Raw genomic sequence first — 20,444 nt, forward strand, 5'->3', positions numbered from 1 at the left:
TAGAAACTTTGGGGCACTTTTTGAAGTACTTTGTGTTGGTTTGAATAGATGAATCTGAGATTGTGTGATGCATATCGTATAACCATACCCGCGGATACTTGAGGTGACATTGGAGTATCTAGGTGACATTAGGGTTTTGATTGATTTGTGTCTTAAGGTGTTATTCTAGTACGAACTCTAGGATAGATTGAACGGAAAGAATAGCTTCATGTTATTTTACTACGGACTCTTGAATAGATCGATCAGAAAGAATAACTTTGAGGTGGTTTCGTACCCTACCGTCATCTCTTTGTTTGTTCTCCGCTATTAGTGACTTTGGAGTGACTCTTTGTTGCATGTTGGGGAATAGTTATGTGATCCAATTATGTTATTATTGTTGAGAGAACTTGCACTAGTGAAAGTATGAACCCATATTCATATGTGATGTACACCTAAAAGACAAAAATTCATGTTAAAATAGGCCTTTTCTTTGTTGTATTTGGGCCAGATATTTGTTTGTTTTTGTGTAGCATGCACATAATCAAATTAGTTGATAAAATTTTATACATACTTGAAGAATATGCATTGTATTTGTGGAAAAGAATTGACATTTTTTGAAACTTCTATATATATTTTGATTTATTTTGTAAACGAGCTTCATGAGCTTGGTCTTTGCAACGATATTCTCGGCGAAGACCTCGATATATGGATTGAATGAGAAATGCCCTGCATCAAGATTTTTTTTTTAACAAAGACCTCACAGAATCACAACATACTCCAGTTTTAGCACAACACAACCAACAGTGTGCAGAGGAAGAAACAGAGAGATTGCCAGGCAAAAAATGTCTCCAGACCAAACAACAGTGGCATCAACAGTCATGTAGTATAAACTATCCAAATTCTATTGATTCACTTGCAGACAGTAGATGCTGAAGAAATACACCATCACAAGGCATCACATCACCACCTCAACTCTCGGAGATCTGCAAACTTGAGCCTGATGCTCTGCAGAGATGATACAAACTACCAATGAATTGCCTTCTCTTCACGCCGAAAGAGCAGACCGACCAAGAGCTATCCGTCGAGTTAAAAATATTAGCAGCCACACCAGTTACTTATCACAACTACTTCAGCAAGAATTTCTAGAACTAGTCTTCCGTCGCTTCCCCGGGGCTTCGGAAACATATATTGGCCTTCATCACCGCTCGTCGCCGCATTCAAGCATCGACATGAAAGAATCTGCAGCGGTGGAAGGGGCAGTCCTCCTTTTCTTGCAAGATTTGATTGGCTGAGCAATGGAATGAACCTCGTCTTCAAGAAAATTCTGACCAGAGGCTTCTGGAGAGAAGGAACGAAATGCTTGTCAGACTAACAGTTATGAACTTCTGTCAAAGTGAATTTTCATGTAATTATTTACTAAAGAGCTACCCTAGACAATGCATCAAACATGGTTGTCGACCAAATAGCCAATTCAGTTAAAGCCGCTTTATATGACAAACAATTCCATAAGATCATTTACTATTTCCACCTATCATGACGAATACCTGCGGCCTGGCATGCAAAATTACATCAATCCTTGGATCACAATTATTGGATTTATCGACTTACGACATGATAACAATGTATCTTTTTTCTTTAGTCGACACTTCTGAATTTATATCAGACTAACAGTAAGTGAAGACTGCATAGCAATTCTGAACTTCTGTCAAACTGAACAAAACACATACCGTAGAAAACAATCTGCAAACAAGATAATGAAGTGTAACAACCTGAGCTTTTGCCAACAAGATTTTCTCCGGCGCAAATGTCCACTTCTCTTCTATGCATCCGAGCCGTCTTCGGAACCGTCTCGGTACCCGATTCACCATCATCGGCCGAAGCACCCACCACATCACCACGACGATTGACACCGGAATAATCTCTGGGTGGCCTGAAACGCCTTGCCCACGGATCCTCGGGCAGGCCTCTTACGCCCACATGACGCGAGCGAGGGACGTTCCTCTCGGACATGAGCTCACTGGGAGCTCCATCTTGGACATGGAGTGCCTTGAGCCCATGGCCGGCCACATGGGTGATGTTCCTAGCAGGAGCGTGAGCGTGGTGGTGCTGTAACTGTTGGCCACGGAGTTGCCGCACAAAGGAGGCCTCCATGGAGCTTATGTACATGTTGTGGCTGTCGTTTGTCCATCCAGCCGACACCAACTCTCCAACTTGGTCGCCCTGCTGAAGAATAAGATATGATCATTTTCCACTTTACAGGTCATTTCCATTTCCATGCAAAATTAAGTCACTAGACTTGTACTTTTGCCTGGCTTCGTCTGTACTTTTCGAGTCGAATTAAACTTGCATGTCGATTGGCAAGAGCTAATTGCAAGAGAATACTGAGCTAATCAAGGATTTCATTTATCAGAGACTAGGAAATCAAACATAAGTCGAAGTGATATGCTCCTAGTACTTGCAGTGAATCAGAAAAACATTCAGGCGCGGATAGATTAGATTACCTTGGCGACAGTGCCGGGTGGCTGTTGAATCGTGGACAAGTCCCCCATCCGATCAAGAAGAAGCAGGGTATATTTATGTGTCCGATGAAATGGATGGAAGCAAAGATTCAGTCCTTTCCTTCCTACCTCCTTTCCCCCCTTGATGAGAAAAACGGACCGAAATCGACGGCGGTCGGAAAGAGCGGTTGGACGAAGAGATCGACAAGATTTGAGCTCTCTCCTCCGCAAGAACTATCGTCGCACGGCGCCAGAAATCCGGGGAAGGACGTAGAAATCAGGATATCTTCCGTCGATTTTCTCAGATAAAAGCTCAAGTCGATGGAGAAGAGGGGAAGCGATGTGTGGGATTTGGTCGTCCGTCGTCCTCCTCCTGGAGAGATAGAGACGAGGAGGCCGAGATGCATACTCTCATCGAAAGAAAAATATCTGGCCTGCACCAGCGCCAGCAAGCAGAGAGAGAGAGAGAGAGAGAGAGAGAGAGAGAGCAGAGAAGACGAAGAAATAAAAGGGCAGCGCAGGGCGCGTGGAGGTGCACCTTTTGTGTTCCACATGATGGCAAATTTTAATACACATTTTGTGTGTGTATTCAATAGTAAAAATACCATACAATCTAATCAACATTTTTTGCCACCACGTACAATGCAAATTGCCATGATATTTTTCTTTTTTGTGCCATTGCATAACCAAAGATCTTTTTGACCATGGCAATTTTTTTTAAAGAATATCACATTTTTGGTTTGCATGGGATTTTTTAGTTCTCATTCTTTTTACCCTTTATTTTTGGACTATGGCAACTTTTTGTACAACATGGCAAATGCTAGGCTTTTTTTTTTGCATGGTAATACGTGGCTCATTTATAAAATAAAGATCCGGTTACAAGGCACATAAGCACCGACATTACAAGACTGAAAAGATAGGATAATCCTATGCAAAATACCAGCGCATGTTCCTCTCCTCTGACACCATCGAAGTGGCCACCAAAGGGAAAGAAAACAGATCACCTCTTCACCAGAGCTCGACGCGGCTCCATCGCTGATCAGCAGCTTTACGGACCTCGAAAGTAGTTTGCTAGAAGCAAAATCATTGCCGTTGAGAGAATCAGACCGGGGCAACATGTCCCCGGACACGCCATCGAACTCTAGATCTGACACCCCCGTACGACAACGACGTCGATGGAGGAAACCAAAACTGTCAGCCACCAACCACAAACCCAGCAAGGGATGCACCATCTTCCAGCTGTCACTTGCGCAGACAATCGTCTGTGCGTACTCCTGGATGACAAAATCTTCCTGCTCCACCATGACGTCGGAGACAACGCCACAGCATCCGGGACATAGCATAAGGAGAGACACACTTGATGGAGTCGCCGCCGCCGCCTCGCTGACACCATCCATGAACCCTAACACAGCCAATCTGAAGGATCGGCAATCACACGATGCCATCAATTCCGAGACGCCGCCATGAAGAGCACCGCCGGTGTGGGAGTGAAGCTGAGGCAGATTTATTCATCCGGGTGTCGCTCCCACCACCCCAACGACGCACCACGACCTACAAATCCAAAACCTAACTACAGAGCGGAGGAACGGGGCACCCCCTCCCTCCTGCCGCCAGAGCAACCGGAGGAAGGGGGGCCAACGCCCTGGTCGGCTGAGATCGGAGGAAGAAAATCGCCTCCCTAGTCGCCTGGCGTGGCGGCGGCTAGGGTAGGGAAAATGCTAGGCTTTACTAGTCACAGGCAAAACTATGCTTTTTTGTCATAGTACAAACTGGCCAAAGTGGGTTTACTTTTTACTTTTATATTTTAGTATGAGAGCATTAAGGCATGTATGCGCATGCTTATGGAGGGGAGGGGTGTTGTTTCATGCCGAACGAATTCGTTCATTCTCTATAGCCCCCCCCTTCAACCCCAAGTAGCGAACAAAACATTCACTCTAGCCTGCCCAGGAATCTGACATTTGGAACATTATGGGGGTCCAATATTTGTACTATATAGTACGTATAAAAGAATGTGTGTGTCTTTCTTTCTATCCTTAATTTTGACCTACTATTCGATTAATCCGGTTACGTTTGGTGACCCTATGTACCCTTAACTAGCTAATTGTCCATGTGTTGCAATGAGGACAACACATTTTAGTGATTTAATATCAATTACGAGTGACCCAACAAACACATCATGAGTGCTTCTTTTCCTATGGCTTGTCTCACATCAACGTCGTCGGGTAGGATCATGTGGCAGAACATGAAGATGATGAAAAGGGGGCATATAATTTTAGGAGGAGTCCACATAACTAATACTTTTCCTAAATTAAGGCTTCTCGCTTGAGGTATTGATACGTCTCTGTCGTATCTACTTTTCCAAACACTTTTGCCCTTGTTTTGGACTCTAACTTATATGATTTGAATGGAACTAACCCGGACTGACGCTGTTTTCAGCAGAACTGCCATGATGTTGTTTTATATGCAGAAAACAAAAGTTCTCGGAATGACCTGAAACTCCACGGAATATCTTACAATAAATAATAAAAATCCTCGCCAAAGATGAAGACCAGGGGGCCCACACCCTGTCCACGAGGGTGGGGGGGTGCCCCCCCTAGGGCGCGCCCCCTACCTCGTGGGCCCCCTGGAGACCTCCCGACTCCAACTCCAACTCTATATATCTGCTTTCGGGGAGAGAAAAATAGGAGAGAAGAATTCATCGCGTTTTACGATACGGAGCCGCCGCCAAGCCCTAAAACCTCTCGGGAGGGCTGATCTGGAGTCCGTTCGGGGCTCTGGAGAGGGGGATTCGTCGCCGTCGTCATCATCAACCATCCTCCATCACCAATTTCATGATGCTCACCGCCGTGCGTGAGTAATTCCATCGTAGGCTTGTTGGACGGTGATGTGTTGGATGAGATTTATCATGTAATTGAGTTAGTTTTGTTAGGGTTTGATCCCTAGTATCCACTATGTTCTGAGATTGATGTTGCTATGACTTTGCTATGCTTAATGCTTGTCACTAGGGCCCGAGTGCCATGATTTCAAATCTGAACCTATTATGTTTTCATCAATATATGAGAGTTCTTGATCCTATCTTGCAAGTCTATAGTCACCTATTATGTGTTATGATCCGTTAACCCCGAAGTGACAATAATCGGGATACTTACCGGTGATGACCGTAGTTTGAGGAGTTCATGTATTCACTATGTGCTAATGCTTTGTTCCGGTTCTCTATTAAAAGGAGGCCTTAATATCCCTTAGTTTCCATTAGGACCCCGCTGCCACGGGAGGGTAGGAAAAAAGATGTCATGCAAGTTCTTTTCCATAAGCACGTATGACTATATTCGGAATACATGCCTACATTACATTGATGAATTGGAGCTAGTTCTGTGTCACCCTATGTTATGGCTATTACATGATGAAACCACATTCGGCATAATTATCCATCACTGATCCGATGCCTACGAGCTTTCCATATATTGGTTTAAGCTTATTTACTTTCCCGTTGCTATTTTTACAATCACTACAAAATACCAAAAACATTACTTTGCTTTCGTTACTCTTTTGTTACCGTTACCATCACTATCATATTATTTTGCTACTAAACACTTTGCTGCAGATACTAAGTTTCCAAGTGTGGTTGAATTGACAACTCAACTGCTAATACTTGATAATATTCTTTGGCTCCCCTTGTGTCGAATCAATAAATTTGGGTTGAATACTCTACCCTCGAAAGCTGTTGCGATCCCCTATACTTGAGGGTTATCAAGACTAATTTCTGGCGCCGTTGCCGGGGAGCATAGCTCTATTCTTTGAGTCACTTGGGATTTATATCTGCTGGACACTATGAAGAACTTGAAAAACACTAAGACAACAATTTATCCCTCAACTACGAGGGGAGGTAAGGAACTGCCATCTAGCTCTGCACTTGATTCACCTTCTGTTATGAGTAAGCTTGCAACACCTAAACCTGCTTCTGCTATTCGTTCTGATATGTCGCATGTTATTGATGATGCTACTTCTTCTATACATGATACTTATGATGAAACTACTTCTATGCTTGATACTACTGTTCCACTTGGTGATTTTCTCGAGGAATGACTTGCTAGGGCTAGAGAGATTGAAAATATTGAATCTGATTATGATGATGAAAGTGGTGATGAAGAATCACTTGTTATTCCTGAGGGTTATTTATTTGATCAAGAAGCTTCTTTAGCTATTTTAGCTTGCAAAGATAGATATGAACTCAAAAGGTTATTAGCTAAATGGAATAAGCAATCTCTAAATGTTAGAATGAAACCTGACCCTACTTTTGCTACTTCACCTATTTGTGTTACCGATAAGGATTATGCATTCTCTGTTGATCCTGATATAATTACTTTGGTTGAATCTGATCCTTTCCATGGCTATGAATCTAAAACTCTTGTGGCACATCTTACTAAACTGAATGATATAGCCACCCTGTTCACTAAAGATGAAAGAACTCGTTACTTTTATATCCTTCAAATATTTCCGTTCTCATTAAACGGTGATGCTAAGATATGGTTTAATTCTCTTGATCCTGGTTGTGTGCGTAGTCCCCAGGATATGATTTACTACTTCTCTGCTAAATATTTCCCTGCTCATAAGAAACAAGCTGCTTTAAAGTAAATATACAACTTTGTGCAAATTAAAGAAGAGAGTCTCCCACAAGCTTGGGGGAGGCTTCTCAAGTTACTTAATGCTTTGCCTGATCATCCTCTTAAGAAAAATGAAATACTTGATACTCTTTTATAATGGACTGACCGATGCTTCCAGAGATTACCTGGATAGTTGTGCTGGTTCTCTTTTCAGGGAAAGAACACCGGATGAAGCTGAAATCTTATTGAATAATATGTTGACAAATGAAAATAATTGGGCACCTCCTGAGCCAGCTCCTGCTCCAATTAATGATCCTAGTCCTAAACCAACTCCAAAGAAGAGAGGTGTTCTATTTCTCAGTCCCGAAGATATGCAAGAGGAAAAGAAATCTATGAAAGAAAAAAGTATTAAAGCTGAAGATGTTAGGAATTTACCTCCTATTGAAGAAATACATGGTCTTAATTTACCGCCTATTGAAGAAACATATGATCTTAATCCTTTATTTATTGAAGAACCTCCAGACCTCGATAACCCGACACAGGTAGTAAAGGTAAATTCTCTCTATAGATATGATAAAGCTGAAATCCTTCCTGCTAAAATTGCTAGTCAATGCTTGGATGAGTTTGATAATTTTATGTTTAAGCAAGAAGACTTCAATGCTTATTTTGGTAGACAATTAAAACAAAATGTTGATATGATTAAATATTTGGGTGATTATATGGCTAATATTAGAGGTGAACTTAAACTTGTTAGCAAACATGCTTCTATGGTTACCACTCAAGTAGAACAAGTACTTAAAGCTCAAAAGGAATTGCTCAATGAGATGAATAGTAAGAAAAATAATTATGCTGTTAAAGTGGCTACTAGAATTGGTAGAATGACTCAGGAACCTTTGTATCCTGAAGGCCACCCTAAGAGAATTGAGCAAGATTCTCAGAGAAATAATATTGATGCACCTAGTTCTTCTAAAAGGAAGAAAAGAAAAAATGATAGAACTGTGCAAACTTCTAGTGAACCTATTGCTGAACCACCTGATAATCCAAATGGTATATCTATGTCTGATGCCGAAACACAATCTGGCAATGAACATGAACCTAATGAAAATGTTAATGATGATGTTCATAATGATGCTCAACCTAGTAATGATAATGATGTAGAAATTGAACCTGCTGTTGATCTTGATAACCCACAATCAAAGAATCAATGTTATGATAAGAAATACTTTGTTGCTAGGAAACATGGTAAAGAAAGAGAGCCTTGTGTTCAGAAACCCATGCCTTTTCCTCCCAAACCATCCAAGAAAAAGGATGATGAGGATTTTGAGCGCTTTGCTGAAATGATTAGACCTATCTTTTTGCGTATGCGATTGACTGATATGCTCAAAATGAATCCTTATGCTAAGTACATGAAAAATATTGTTACAAATAAAAGAAAGATACCAGAAGCTGAAATTTCCACCATGCTTGCTAATTATACTTTTAAGGGTGTAATACCAAAGAAACTTGGAGATCCAGGAGTACCTACTATACCATGCTCCATTAAAACAAACTATGTTAAAACTGCTTTATGTCATCTTGGAGCCGGTGTTAGTGTTATGCCTCTCTCTTTATATCGTAGACTTGACTTGAATAAGTTGACACCTACTAAAATATCTTTGCAAATGGCTGATAAATCAACTTCTATACCTGTCGGTATTTGTGAGGATGTGCCTGTTGTGGTTGCAAACGTTACTATTTTAACGGACTTTGTTATTCTTGATATTCCCGAGGACGATAGTATGTCTATTATTCTTGGAAGACCTTTTCTTAATACTGCAGGGGCTATTATTGATTGCAACAAAGGCAATGTCACTTTTCATGTTAATGGTAATGAGCATACGGTAAACTTTCCGAGGAAACAACCTCAAGTTCATAGTATGAATTCTATCGGAAAAATTCCATCGATTATATTTGGAGGTTTTGAATTTCCTCTTCCTACTGTCAAGAAGAAATATGATATACTTATTATTGGGGATGTGCATATCCCCGTTGAGGTAACCTAGTGCTATTCGAAATTTCTGCGGTTTCATGTTAATCGGAATGAGTTTGTTAACAAGACTTGATCAACCTTGTTAGTGGATTCCTTTTGACGAGCATGAGATGAATGAAACTAGAAGCACAACCTTCTGTACCCTCTCTATACTTTCTGTTATTTAGTTGAAATAATGTAAAAATAGTATTTTTCTCTCCGTTTCCTAATTTATCCATGCAATATAAAAATGTCTCGAAAATAAAAGTCCTCAGAATGACATGCCAATTTAATATGATTTTTTCGGGAATATTTGAGGATTTATGGTGCAAAAATTACCGCGGGGGGAGCTGCCACCTGGTCACGAGGGTGGAGGGCGCGCCCTGCCCCCCTGGGCGCGCCCCTGCCTCGTGGGCCCACGGTGACCCTCCTCCACTTCTTCCTGCACCCATCCTCTTCTTCTTCCTCCCACAAACACGAAAAACCAACTCAAGCACGAGTTCCAGCCCTCTTTGCTGCCATTTTCGATCTCCTTGCTCAAAGCACCTCTCACAAAACTGCTTGGGGAGATTGTTCCTTGGTATGTGGCTCCTCCATTGGTCCAATTAGTTTTTGTTCTAGTGTTTTATTCATTACAAATTTTTGCTGCTTAGGTGACCTTGTTCTTGAGCTTGCATGTCAAATTTATATGGTCAAAAGTAGTTTTGATGCATGATATAGGCTCTAGGCACTTGTAGGAGTGGTTGCTATCAATATTATTGAGTTTGGTTTACTTTTATTTTGAAGTTACTAAAAATTTCAGAATTTTTCAGAAAATGATGAGGAGAATTTTGAGGGGCTCATCGAGCCAAAGCTCGAAGGAGAAGGCACCGAAGCCTAAGTATAATTTTCCTCGCACCGCGGAGGTTCGGGCGTGTGAATGGCCTTCCGAGGATTTCTTAAGAGCAGTCAGGATTTATGAAGATTTTCATGAGTTGGCTCAGACTGCAGGCCTTACCGCTTTCCTCCACGACCAATGCGATCAGTATCTCTTGCTCACAAATACCTTTGTGCAAAACTTTCATTTTCATTCTAAGAACTCACCACCTACGGTGGAATTTCATTTATATGATGAGCATAAGGAGAAGTCACTTTATGATTTCTGTCGGATTTGTTTAGTCCCTTTTGGGGGCAAGACAGAAGAACCGCATCGTGATGATGTGGAGGGATTAATTGACACTATCATTGTAGGGGAAACAAGGAAGGGTTCCGATGCACGAATCACTAGCATACATTTTCCTGTTTTACGCTACTTTGCATTATTTGCTAGTTGTTGCTTAATTGGTCGCGGGAACTGTGGAAACCTGGGTATCCCTGACATTATTATTTTGCACCACGGCTTATACGGTGATAACTCTTTTAGTATGGGCGGCATTATTGCTAGACGGTTAGTATGAACCGTACTAAGGGTCCCATCTTTGGAGGCATTTATGCTTCACACCTCGCTGCACATTTTAACATACCTATTAGGCATTATGAGAAGGAAGAAAAGGTGTTGCCTCGTATTTATTTAGGTTATAAAAGTATGGTAGCACATGATTTTATTGTTAAGAATAGGGAAGGAGAGCTTAAATATCAATTGTTCTTTAATAAACATCATCTTGAGACTATTACCTTGCCTGCTCCTTCTTTATTTGATTTGACTGTAGGCACGTACCTTGTTCCGTTGGCGGCTATTCACGCCTACCGGAACCCTACACCAGCCCCGAAACCGGAACCACAAGAGGAGCCTCCACGATAGTCTGTTTATTCTTGGGATCCGGAGATGGCTGTCAGCCAATGGCAGTCAAAGTCTTCTTCATCACAGTACGACCCCAACAACTATTATTATGAATATCAGTCAGGCCAGCCGTGGCCATAGACCAACTTAGGCCAAAAGCCTAAGCTTGGGGGAGTACGTATTTCTCACCGACATTACATTTATGTTCACACACACGCATTGCTAGATGTCGGTGTTCATACTTTTTCATTGTTTATTTCCTTTTATGCTTTCTTCTTGTGTGTTTGATAAACCTTAAAAAAACCAAAAAAATTAGTAGTAGTTTACTTTTCTTGCTGTAGTAATAATTAAAAAGAAAACCCAAAAATATTTCCCGCTCTTCTTTTGCTTGTTGGGAGCTTTCCCGTGTAAATAGTTTTATTTCTTTTCTTTTCTTTGGGGGTCAGTAGGAGAAGACCATGATTAAATTGTTGAAGTGGCTCTTATATGCTTTATTGTTGATTTAACCAAGAGCCCATATTGCTTTGTCTTCTCCTGTTTATTGAATGCTCGCAGATTCCAGCTTAGTCCAATGCACGTGCACTCTTATTATTATTCACATCATTCGGTCGTGCAAGTGAAAGGCAATTATGATGATATATGATGGACTGACGGAGATGAGAAAAGCCATTATGAACTCGACCTCTTTTGTTTTTGTAAATATGATGAGTTCATCGTTCTTGATTCAGCTTGTTATGAATAAACATGTTTGCAATGACAATTAGAGATCATAGTTGCTTGTGCCATACTTGATTAGCTATGAGTTATAATGGTTTACCTTGCGTGCCAACATGCTATTGAGATGGTTATGATGTGGTATGATGGGGTGGTATCCTCCTTTGAATGATTTAAGTGACTTGACTTGGCACATGTTCACGCATGTAGTTGAAACAAATCAACATAGCCTTCACGATATTTATGTTCATGGTGGATTATATCCTACTCATGCTTGCATCCAATGTTTATTAATTTTAATGCATGTACATGGCTGTTGTCGCTCTCTAGTTGGTCGCTTCCCAGTCTTTTGCTAGCCTTCACCTGTACTAAGCAGGAATACTGCTTGTGCATCCAATCCCTTAAACCCCAAAGTTATTCCAGATGAGTCCACTATACCTCCCTATATGCGGTATCTACCTGCCGTTCCAAGTAAATTTGTATGTGCCAAATTCTAAACCTTTAAATACTCATCCTGTTTTGTATGCTCGAATAGCTCATGTATCAACTAGGGCTGTCTGTATCTTCCACGCTAGGCGGGTTATTCTCAAGAGGAGTGGACTCCGCTCCTCACTCACGAGAAAATGGCTGGTCACCGGGATGCCCAGTCTCATGCTTTATGCAAACTAAATCAAAATAATTGCAAAACGAAACTCCCCCTGGGACTGTTGTTAGTTGGAGGCACTCGTTGTTTCGAGCAAGCCATGGATTGATGTTTGTTGGTGGAGGGGGAGTATAAACTTTACCATTCTGTTTGGGAACCGCCTATAATGTGTGTAGCATGGAAGATATCGCCATCTCTTGGTTGTTATGTTGACAATAAAAGTATACCGCTCAAAATATAAATTATCTCTATTTCAAAACCGAGCTCTGGCACCTCTAGAAATCCCTGCTTCCCTCTGCGAAGGGCCTATCTATTTACTTTTATGTTGAGTCATCACCCTCTTATTAAAAGCACTAGCTGGAGAGCGCAGCTGTCATTTGCATTCATCACTGTTAACTTATATCGGGTGTGACTATGATTGGATCTCTTTTACCATGAATTACAATGTCTAGTCAGTCCTTGATCTTTAAAGGTGCTCTGCATTTATGTTTTGTGGTCTCAGAAAGGGCTAGCAAGATACCATCTTGTTATATCATATTATGATTGTTTTGAGAAAGTGTTGTCATCGGAGATTTATTATTATGGCTTGCTAGTTGATTATGCTATTGATATGGGTAATCATGAGACCTGAGAATTATTGCAAATATGGTTAGTTATAATCTTTGCTGAAAACTTGAATGCTAGCTTGACATATTTACAACAACAAGAGCAAACAGAGTTTGTAAAAGTTTTTCTTTATTTCTGTCAGTTTGTCAACTGAATTGCTTGAGGACAAGCAAGGGTTTACGCTCGGGGGAGTTGATACGTCTTCGTCGTATATACTTTTCCAAACACTTTTGCCCTTGTTTTGGACTCTAACTTGTATAATTTGAATGGAACTAACCCGGACTGACGCTGTTTTCAGCAGAACTGCCATGATGTTGTTTTATGTGCAGAAAACAAAAGTTCTCGGAATGACCTGAAACTCCACGGAATATCTTACAATAAATAATAAAAAATCCTCGCCAAAGATGAAGACCAAGGGGCCCACACCCTGTCCACGAGGGTGGGGGCGCGCCCCCCTACCCCGTGGGCCCCCTGGAGACCTCCCGACTCCAACTCCAACTCTATATATCTGCTTTCGGGGAGAAAAAAATAGGAGAGAAGAATTCATCGCGTTTTATGATAAGGAGCCGCCGGCCCTAAAACCTCTCGGGAGGGCTGATCTGGAGTCCGTTCGGGGCTCCGGAGAGGGGGATTCGTCGCCGTCGTCATCATCAACCATCCTCCATCACCAATTTCATGATGCTCACCGCCGTGCGTGAGTAATTCCATCATAGGCTTGTTGGACGGTGATGAGTTGGATGAGATTTATCATGTAATCGAGTTAGTTTTGTTAGGGTTTGATCCCTAGTATCCACTATGTCCTGAGATTGATGTTGCTATGACTTTGCTATGCTTAATGCTTGTCACTAGGGCCCGAGTGCCATGATTTCAGATCTGAACCTATTATGTTTTCATCAATATATGAGAGTTCTTGATCCTATCTTGCAAGTCTATAGTCACCTATTATGTGTTATGATCCGTTAACCCCGAAGTGATAATAATCGGGATACTTACCGGTGATGACCGTAGTTTGAGGAGTTCATGTATTCACTATGTGCTAATGCTTTGTTCCGGTTCTCTATTAAAAGGAGGCCTTAATATACCTTAGTTTTCATTAGGACCCCGCTGCCACGGGAGGGTAGGACAAAAGATGTCATGTAAGTTCTTTTCCATAAGCACGTATGACTATATTCGGAATACATGCCTACATGATATTGATGAATTGGAGCTAGTTCTGTGTCACCCTATGTTATGACTGTTACATGATGAAACCACATCCGGCATAATTATCCATCATTGATCTGATGCCTACGAGCTTTCCATATATTGGTTTACGCTTATTTACTTTCCTGTTGCTATTGTTACAATCACAACAAAATACCAGAAACATTAATTTGCTTTCGTTACTTTTTTGTTACCGTTACCATCACTATCATATTACTTTGCTACTAAACACTTTGCTGCAGATACTAAGTTTCCAGGTGTGGTTGAATTGACAACTCAGCTGCTAATACTTGATAATATTCTTTGGCTCCCCTTGTGTCGAATCAATAAATTTGGGTTGAATACTCTACCCTCGAAAGCTGTTGCGATCCCCTATACTTGTGGGTTATCAGGACTCCACCTCTGCCTCCTCAGAAGCAGACTCCTCCTCTGAATCCATTTCCTTGCCAACAAACGCATGAGCCTTGCCAGATGAGCTCTTCTTGTGTGATGAAGACCTTGAGGAAGACTTGGAAGAAGACTTTGAGTATTTCTTCTTCTTCTTGTCGTCAGAATCATATTCCTTGCTCTCTTCTTCTTCTTGTTCTCATTGTCCCACTACGGACACTCAGAGATGTAGTGACCAGGTTTCTTGCACTTGTGGCATGTTCTCTTCTTGTAGTCATGAGCAGAAGCTTCATCATTCCTTGAGCTGGATCGTGAAGACTTTCTGAAGTCTTTCTTCTTGGTGAATTTCTGGAACTTCTTCACAAGCAAAGCAAGCTCCTTTCCAATGTCTTCAGGATCATCAGAACTGCAGTTAGATTCTTCTCCAGATGAGGAAACAGCTGTTGCCTTCAACGCGCGAGTTCGGCCATAGTTGGGACCATAGGTGTCTCTTGTCTCAGAAAGCTGAAACTCATGTGTGTTGAGCCTTTCAAGTATGTCAGACGGATCGAGTGCCTTGAAGTCAGGACGTTCTTGAATCATCAGGGCTAGGGTGTCAAACGAGCTGTCAAGTGATCTCAGGAGTGTCTTGACGATTTCATGCTTGGTGATCTCAGTAGCACCGAGAGCTTGAAGCTCATTTGTGGTGTCAGTGAGGCGATCAAACGTGAGGTGAACATTCACATTGTCGTTTCTCTTGAAGTGATTGAAGAGGTTGCGAAGGACACTGATCCTTTGATCTCTCTAGGTTGAGACGCCTTCATTGACCTTGGAGAGACAGTCCCAGACTAGCTTGGATGTTTCCAGAGCACTCACACGGCCATACTGTCCTTTGGTCAGATGACCACAGATGATGTTCTTGGCAGTGGAATCCAGTTGAATGAACTTCTTGACATCAACAGCGGTGACACCTTCTCCAGCTTGGGAACGCCATTCTTGACGACATACCAGAGGTCAACATCAATGGCTTCAAGATGCATGCGCATCCTATTCTTCCAGTAGGGATATTCAGTTCCATCGAAGACGGGGCACGCATCGGAGACTTTAATTATCCCTGCAGTCGACATAGCTAAAACTCCAGGTGGTTAAACCGAATCACATAGAACAAGGGAGTACCTTGCTCTGATACCAATTGAAAGTGCTAGTTATCGACTAGAGGGGGTGAATAGGCGATTTTTATGAAAGTATTCAAAACATGGGAGTTTCGAAGACAAACGATAGAAATGAACCTATGATATGCAGCGGAAGGTAGACTACACTAGGCAAGCCATAGTCAAGTATTCAATGAAGTGAAAGCACAAAGACTAATAGCAACTAGGTAGTAAAGATCCGGACGGAAGATAGTATGAAGCCAAAAAGTGACATTGTTCACACAGTGAAGTCAAACAGGTAATGCAAGCAGGCAATGACTTCACGAAGACAAACTGTAAGTAAGGAGAGGGAGAGGATAGAACCAGTGACTTGTAGAAGACAATGATTTGTTGGACCAGTTCCAGTTGCTGTGACAACTATACGTCTGGTTAGGGAGGCTGAGATTTAACTCAGAAGACCGCGTCTTCACCTTATTCCCCTTGAGCTAAGGACACCCAGTCCTCGCCCAATCACTCTGGTAAGACTTCAAGGTAGACTTCCAAACCTTCACAGACTTCGTTCACCGGCGATCCACAATGACTCTTGGATGCTCAGAACGCAACGCCTAACCGGCTGGAGGATTCACAGTCCTCAAGTGTAACAAGTCTTCAGATCACACAGACATGAAGACTTTAGTGATGCCTAACACTCTTTGGCTCTGGGTGTTTAGGGGTTTGTCCTCGCAAGGATTTCTCTCTCAAAGCTTCGAGGTGGGTTGCTCTCAAACAAAAAAAGTTGGGTGTTTAGGGCTTTGTCCTCGTAAGGGTGGGCTATTTATAGCCACTAGGCAACCCGACCTAATTTGTCCGAAATGACCTTGGGTCATTAAGGAACTGACACGTGTTCCAACGGTCATATTTCAAACACACACGGCAACTTTACTTGGACTACAAGCAAAGTTGACTTATCCAGCTCAGGATAAGATTTGCTCTTATTGTCTTCGCTCGAAGACATAGGATTTTGGTTAAGCATCACTTCAGTCATTCTGATTGGTTCACTTGTGTTGGAAATATGCCCTAGAGACAATAATAAAATGGTTATTATTATATTTCTTTGTTCATGATAATTGTCTATTGTTCATGGCTATAATTGTGTTATCCGGAAATCGTAATACATGTGTGAATACATAGACACCAACATGTCCCTAGTAAGCCTCTAGTTGACTAGCTCGTTGATTAACAGATAGTCATGGTTTCCTGATTATGGACATTGGATGTCATTGATAACGAGATCACATCATTAGGAGAATGATGTGATGGACAAGACCCAATCCTAAACATAGCACAAGATCGTATAGTTCGTTTGCTAGAGTTTTTCCAATGTCAAGTATCTTTTCCTTAGACCATGAGATCGTGTAACTCCCGGATACCGTAGGAGTGCTTTGGGTGTACCAAACGTCACAACGTAACTGGGTGACTATAAAGGTATACTACGGGTATCTCCGAAAGTGTCTGTTGGGTTGACACGGATCAAGACTGGGATTTGTCACTCCGTATGACGGAGAGGTATCTCTGGGCCCACTCGGTAATGCATCATCATAATGAGCTCAAAGTGACCAAGTGTCTGGTCACGGGATCATGCATTACGGTACGAGTGAAGTGACTTGCCGATAACGAGATTGAACGAGGTATTGGGATACCGACGATCGAATCTCGGGCAAGTAACGTACCGATTGACAAAGGGAATTGTATACGGGGTTGCTAGAATCCTCGACATCGTGGTTCATCTGATGAGATCATCAAGGAGCATGTGGGAGCCAACATGGGTATCCAGATCCCGCTGTTGGTTATTGACCGGAGAGTCGTCTCGGTCATGTCTACATGTCTCCCGAACCCGTAGGGTCTACACACTGAAGGTTCGGTGACGCTAGGGTTGTATGGATATGAGTATGCAGTAATCCGAAAGTTGTTCGGAGTCCCGGATGAGATCCCGGACGTCACGAAGAGTTTCGGAATGGTCCGAAGGTGAAGAATTATATATAGGAAGTGCAGTTTCGGCCATCGGGAGAGTTTCGGGGGTCAACGGTATTGTACCGGGACCACCGGAAGGGTCCCGGGGGTCCACCGGGTGGGGCCACCCATCCCGGAGGACCCCATGGGATGAAGTGGGGAGGGAACCAGCCCATAGTGAGCTGGTGCGCCCCCGGCTTGGGCCCCCCATGCGCCTAGGGTTGGGAACCCTAGGGGAGGGGGCGCCTCCACTTGCCTTGGGGGGCACTCCTCCCCCTTGGCCGCCGCCCCCCCTAGGAGATCCCATCTCCTAGGGCCGGCGCACCCCCCTAGGGGGCCTATATAAAGGGGGGGAGGGCAGCCGCACCCTGAAGTCTTGGCACCTCCCTCTCCCCTGCTACACCTCTCCCTCTCGCAGAAGAACGGCGAAGCCCTGCTGCGGTGACTGCTGCATCCACCACCACGCCGTCGTGTTGCTGGATCTTCATCAACCTCTCCTTCCCCCTTGCTGGATCAAGGAGGAGACGTCACGCTGACCGTACGTGTGTTGAACGCGGAGGTGCCGTCCGTTCGGCGCTAGGATCTCCGGTGATTTGGATCACGACGGGTACGACTCCCTCATCCCTGTTCTTTGAACGCTTCCGCTCGCGATCTACAAAGGTATGTAGATGCATCCGATCACTCGTTGCTAGATGAACTCATAGATGGATCTTGGTGAAAACGTAGGAAATTTTTTGGTTTCTGCAACGCTCTCCAACAGCGAGGGCGGCCGGAAGCAGAACTAGCCCCCTTAATACAAGAGCAGGCTTACGTTCCAATCCGGCGCGCGCCGCTCAGTCGCTGACGTCACGAAGGCTTCGGCTGATGCCACGACGTCGAGTGCCCATAACTGTCCCCGCGTAGATGGTTAGTGCGTATAGGCTAGTAGCCAGACTCAGATCAAATACCAAGATCTCGTTAAGCGTGTTAAGTATCCGCGAACGCCGAACAGGGCCAGGCCCACCTCTCTCCTAGGTGGTCTCAACCTGCCCTGTCGCTCTGCCATAAAGATCCACTCGCGGGTACTCCTACGAGCCGACCCGTCTTTGGTCACCACATGTACCATGTATAAAGTATATAGTATATACCCGTGATCACCTCCCGAGTGATCACGGCCCGATAGTATAGCATGGCAGACAGACAAGAATGAAGGGCCACTGATGATAAACTAGCATCCTATACTAAGCATTTGGATTGCAGGTAAAGGTAACAACAGTAGTAGCAAGGACAGGCTATGCATCAGGATAGGATTAACGGAAAGCAGTAACATGCTACACTTCTCTAAGGCAAGCAGTATAGAGGAGAGTAGGCGATATCTGGTGATCAAGAGGGGGGGCTTGCCTGGTTGCTCTGGCAAGAGAGAGGGGTCGTCAACACCGTAGTCGTACTGGGTAGCAGCGGCGTCGGTCTCGGTGTCTAGCGAGAGAAGAGGGGGAAGAAACAATAAATATAATGCAAACAAATGCATGACGATGCATGACATGACAAAGCGTGATGCTAGGTGTGCTCTAACGCGGTACGAGGTGGTACCGGTGAAGGGGGGAAACTTCCGGGAAAGTATTCCCAGTGTTTCGCGTTTTCGGACAAATGAGCCGGAGGGGGAAAGTTGCGTGTTTGCTATGCTAGGGATGCGTGGCGGACGAATGGGTTGCGTATCCGGATTTGTCTCGTCGTTCTGAGCAACTTTCATGTTGAAAATATTTTAATCCGAGTTATGGATTAAAAGATATGATTTTCTAAAGATTTTATTAATTTCTGGAATTTAATTAATTATTTAATTTAATTTCGAAAATGGATTTATGACATCAGCATGATGTCATGCTGACGTCAGCAGTCAACAGGGGTTGACTGGTCAACCTGACCAGTGGGTCCCACTAGTCAGTGACACATTTTAATTAAACAATTTAATTAACCTAATTAGTATTAATTAGGGGGTGGGCCCCACTGTCATTGACTACTTAATTAACTAATTAACAGATCAGGTTAATTAGGTAACTAATGTGTAATTATATTAATTATTTGTTTAGTTTAATTAATCAAAATTAATTAAGTTAATTATTTCTGTAATTAATTATATTAATTATTTTATATATATATATTATTATTTTAAATAATTTTTTTATAAACGTTCTGGGGGCTTGAGGCCCCACTTGTCATAGGGCCAGCGGGCCAACAGGGTTAACGGGTGCGGGGTGTGGGGCACAGCCCGAGCGGTTCGGGCGCTGCGGGCATCCGCCTGTTTGGGCGCCAGTGAATGGCGCCGGGACGCCGGCGACTGCGGCAAGCGCAACAACGAGCGGGGCGACTGGCCGGCAGCGGCGACTGAGGCCGGGCGAGGGGAGTAGGGGCGTGCGGTGGGGCGTGGGCGCTCGGGCGAGCCGGGGCGCGGCCAACCGCGGATGCGGGCGGCATGGCGAGGCAACGGCGGGGCAACGGCTGCAGGGACGAGCGGGAGGCGCACGTCAGAGGCAGGCGCAGGTTGATGCGGTGGCCGCAGGCGGTCTCGAGTGGAGGCGCCGAGCGGGGCGAGACTGGGCTGCAGGGGGGAGGCCGGAGGCAGGTTCGACGGCTCCAGGCAACAAGCAGCAGCGCGAGCGGAGGTACGGGGGAGCGGGCGCGCCGGTCGCGGCGACAACGAGCGCATGGCGGCGCGGTGAGCGCGAGTGAGCAGTGGCTCGCGATGCGTGCGGACGTGCGTGGGGGCGCGTTGGGGCGAGCACAGAGGGTCGCGAGGCAGCGCGCGAGCGGCAGGGATGGTGAGCGGGGCGGGCGCGAAGAGCACGACAATCAGGCGCGCGCCGGTGCGTGGCGGGGCGCGAGGAAGAGGAGAAGGAGGGGGCTCACGGGGAACGTAGGGAACGGGCAGCGGGGGGTCGTGGTGGGGGACG

General features: G+C 44.0%; 1 protein-coding gene across 2 annotated transcripts; it reads right to left on the reverse strand.

Moving 5' to 3' along the window:
• Window positions 1–694: 694 nt before the first annotated feature.
• On the reverse strand, window positions 695–2,931 carry LOC125506470. Of its 2 annotated transcripts, none has more exons than XM_048671279.1 (3): window positions 2,481–2,931; window positions 1,749–2,199; window positions 695–1,317 (listed from the first exon to the last, which is right to left on the reverse strand). In XM_048671279.1, exons 1-3 carry the CDS (start codon window positions 2,526–2,528, stop codon window positions 1,178–1,180), a joined length of 639 nt encoding a protein of 212 aa, XP_048527236.1. In that variant the 5' UTR covers window positions 2,529–2,931; the 3' UTR covers window positions 695–1,177. The 2 variants fall into 2 exon arrangements, with proteins under 2 accessions (XP_048527236.1, XP_048527235.1); XM_048671278.1 differs by having other exon boundaries at window positions 1,749–2,202.
• Window positions 2,932–20,444: the final 17,513 nt, after the last annotated feature.

This window comes from Triticum urartu, chromosome 5 (genome assembly GCF_003073215.2).
Source record: "Triticum urartu cultivar G1812 chromosome 5, Tu2.1, whole genome shotgun sequence".
Classification (NCBI taxonomy): Eukaryota; Viridiplantae; Streptophyta; class Magnoliopsida; order Poales; family Poaceae; genus Triticum; species Triticum urartu.

Excerpts from the sequence above, each read along its gene's own strand:
- LOC125506470 (XM_048671278.1), bottom strand. The coding sequence starts at position 2,528 with ATGGGGGACTTGTCCACGATTCAACAGCCACCCGGCACTGTCGCCAAG. Across the intron at positions 2,203-2,480 it reads CACCCGGCACTGTCGCCAAG|CAGGGCGACCAAGTTGGAGA; the intron begins GTAATCTAATCT and ends CTTATTCTTCAG. Across the intron at positions 1,318-1,748 it reads TCTTGTTGGCAAAAGCTCAG|AAGCCTCTGGTCAGAATTTT; the intron begins GTTGTTACACTT and ends CCTTCTCTCCAG.